Source organism: Pollicipes pollicipes, unplaced genomic scaffold (genome assembly GCF_011947565.3).
Source record: "Pollicipes pollicipes isolate AB1234 unplaced genomic scaffold, Ppol_2.1 Scaffold_3447;HRSCAF=4054_pilon_pilon_pilon, whole genome shotgun sequence".
Classification (NCBI taxonomy): Eukaryota; Metazoa; Arthropoda; class Thecostraca; order Pollicipedomorpha; family Pollicipedidae; genus Pollicipes; species Pollicipes pollicipes.
In genome coordinates this window covers 21,753,541-21,756,655 of record NW_023596297.1, presented here as the reverse complement: position 1 = coordinate 21,756,655, position 3,115 = coordinate 21,753,541, and the positions used below count along the sequence as shown (strand labels likewise).

General features: G+C 57.6%; 1 protein-coding gene across 1 annotated transcript in view; it reads left to right on the top strand.

Annotated features, from left to right (window-relative positions):
- LOC119092285 (proteoglycan 4) overlaps positions 1–2,836 on the top strand; it is a gene marked incomplete in the record, with an annotated part of 37,414 nt that extends 34,578 nt beyond the window's left edge. The window contains 1 exon segment of the mRNA XM_037215256.1: positions 2,810–2,836. Within this exon segment, the coding sequence (XP_037071151.1) occupies positions 2,810–2,836 (27 nt within the window).
- Positions 2,837–3,115: the final 279 nt, after the last annotated feature.

Below are 3,115 nucleotides of genomic sequence, written 5' to 3'. Positions count from 1 at the left end.
GTTCTTCGGAGATACGACGTTAGATGAGGAAAAAGTTAAGGCGGGATAATCTTCATCAATTTCATTTATCGAGAAATGTACAGCGTCGAGTCACCGCGGCGGACTTGGCCAAGTGTCGAAATGAAATAAAGTTATCTGAAATAACTTGTTGGCTTTGGTCAGGTCACTTAAATTGAGAAGAGAATGAGACCGACCGCGCAAAAGGCACATAGCTGCAAAGATCGGCCACGTACAAATGCTACCAGTCGAAGAGGAGTACGGAAATGAGGAGGAAAAGACAGCAATCGTGCACAGTTATCACTTCGGCGCACAGCCCTAATGAAACGCCAAGAACGTTGAGGGGATCCCCTGGTCGTAACCCCAGTATGACTGGACGCCGGGATTGAGACATGTGTCGTGTTCGGTTCATGGGTCCTAAGCATTGTCCAGACACTTGGAATGCGTTTGCCTAACAATGACTACCGCCGCGGCATCGCGGTAGGAAGCGAACGCGTTCAGCACGCTGTCGAGCCATATTACATCGCGAACCCATTCGTTTGAACTTCATTTTCCAACCGCATGTGCAACACTCATGATCGTCAACGTGGAGAGGGTATCCTCGCCCATGGCCCGGATCCAAACCGGCTCACACGCGCCATATGCATGGCAAGTCGCTTCTACGCTGCCATTCAAACGGACCCCATGCCTACCAATGAGACAAACCGCCATTTCAACTGGAAAAACCAGCCTTGACGAGCCGAGAACACACTCAGACGACGTGCCTCGGCCCATCTCAAGACCGGTGCAGCTCCCAGCAGGACAGCGTTTGTTCTCCGCTGTCAGCGCGGAGAGGTGCCCCCGTCGGCGTAAGGAGACTCAGCCTCACGCAGCGCGAGGAGGTGACAGACTCAAGCAGCGTAGGGAAGTGACTCAGTCTCATGCAGCGTGAGGAGGTGACAGCTTCACGCAGCGTAAGAAAGTGACAGTCTCATGTAGCGTGAGGAGGTGACAGCTTCGCGCAGCGTAAGGAAGTGGCTCAGTCCCACGCAGCGTAACGTGACTGTCTCACGCAGCAAAAGGTGACTCAGCCTCACGCAGCGTAAGGAGGTGACAGCTTCACGCAGCGTAACGCAGTAACGCAGCTTCGCGCAGCGTGAGGAGGTGGTCACTCTCAACGGGCGAAAAAATCGAATGGAACTATTTGAGACGCGTTTTCTTGACAGCATTGCCGAACATGACCATATTAGTTAATAGCTGTCAGGTTTGTTTGCATGAGCCTAAAAACAATATCCACTTAGCCTGCCCGATTATGCCAACGGAGGGGCACATCAGTTTTCCCAGAAAACACTTTGCAGCCTTAATCATTCCTGGGCGGCCATAACACTGCCAGTTCTGTGCATCGTCTTCCGTCGACGCTCTGGAAGCTTTTGTACATTTTGGCACGTTGATACCACAATGAACCCATAGCGTACGGAGGACGTCCGACGCAAAATAAAAATAGACGCCCGTGAACTGTACGCCGCAACCTCCAACATATTTCACTCCAAAAGGTATTCGATGGGACCAACCAAATTCCTGTGCCAAAAAACATATTAATCATACGTGTGTAGCTCTGTTCGTACCGAATGTTATGCAGATGACTGGCAGGGTCATTCGACAGCAGTTTGCTGAGACGCTATTCACCTGTAGTCGCGGCAAGATTCTCAGTGCCCCGCGCCTTGATCTCAGTCAAATCGCCTCGCGTAGCCACGTGTCTGAGGTCGAAAACACCATTGTCTCCTTCCAGGATTGCCGGCAGCGCCAGACCAATTCCATTTCCTTAATAGGCTTCCTATCTGATCAATTTTTAACGCTCGGTTGAAGAGTTCCCCTCCCGGCGAAACGCAAGGAGCCAGCTCAAGGAAATTACAGGGAAAGATTATCACAAAGAAACGACGGAGGGGAACGCGCGCGAACGCAACGAGCGAAGGGCGCGCCCTCCTTACCCAGCCAAATGCAACGAGAAACGCACAGACTGTTGCGCAAGCTGGCGGGCGTTTAGATGTGCAGTTCATCCTGTGCCCATCTAACAGCGGGACGCTGCAGACGCTAAACTTCGCTTCAAACGCTCCATCGCCGATCCCTGTCACACAAGTGTTGTTTGGGTCCTGGCCCCCAACCCCATAGCGTTCTTTGGCATTTTGGTCACTAGGTACGGCGGGATGGTGATCCTGATAGCTGGGACGGTGTCCTCACACACTACCAAGGCGCATGAGCTCGTCGGCATACCAAAATCAAGTCAAGGCTCTGCATGAACCACACGGACAGGGGACCGGAGCTGGCCTCGGTCACCTAGCTCAGTCCCGTGATATGGAGTCAACAAGGGTCAACAGCAGCCTGCTTACGGTGTTTAGACCAAGAGGTGGAAAGCCATGAGGCGTTCACTCATGTCGGTGCGTGATCCCTCTCCGACAACCGTGTCACAAACACCCAAAACCCGCCGGGAATCCGGTGCTCTCCTTCCGCTCCTTCTCTTCGCGCGGGACCCGAACACAACTGAACGACAACGGCTCACATACCGCTTCTATTGCGTAAGACCACACACACACAGCACCTCCCGGCCGGTCCCAACACTGCAGGGCGGGGGGTGCCCGCCGGCTCTGGCCGCAGCTGGGGGGCGGCCCACTGCCTCCGGCCGTAGCTGAGGGTGGCCCGCCGCCTCTGGCCGCAGCTGAGGGCGGCCCACTGCCTCCGGCCGTAGATGAGGGTGGCCCGCCGCCTCTGGCCGCAGCTGAGGGCGGCCCGCTGCCTCCGGCCGTAGCTGAGGGCGGCCCGCCGCCTCTGGCCGCAGCTGGGGGCGCCCACTGCCTCCCCGTAGCTGAAGGTGGCCCGCCGCCTCTGTCCGCAGCTGAGGGCGGCCCGCCGCCTCCGGCCGCAGCTGCGGGCGGCCCGCCACCCCTGACCGCAGCTGAGGGCGGCCCGCTGCCTCCGGCCGTAGCTGAGGGCGGCCCGCCGCCTCTGGCCGCAGCTGGGGGCGGCCTACTGCCTCCGGCCGCAGCTGAGGGTAGCCCGCCGCCTCTGGCCGCAGCTGAGGGCGGCCCGCCGCCTCTGGCCGCAGCTGAGGGCGGCCCGCCACCCCTGACTGCAGCTGAGGGCG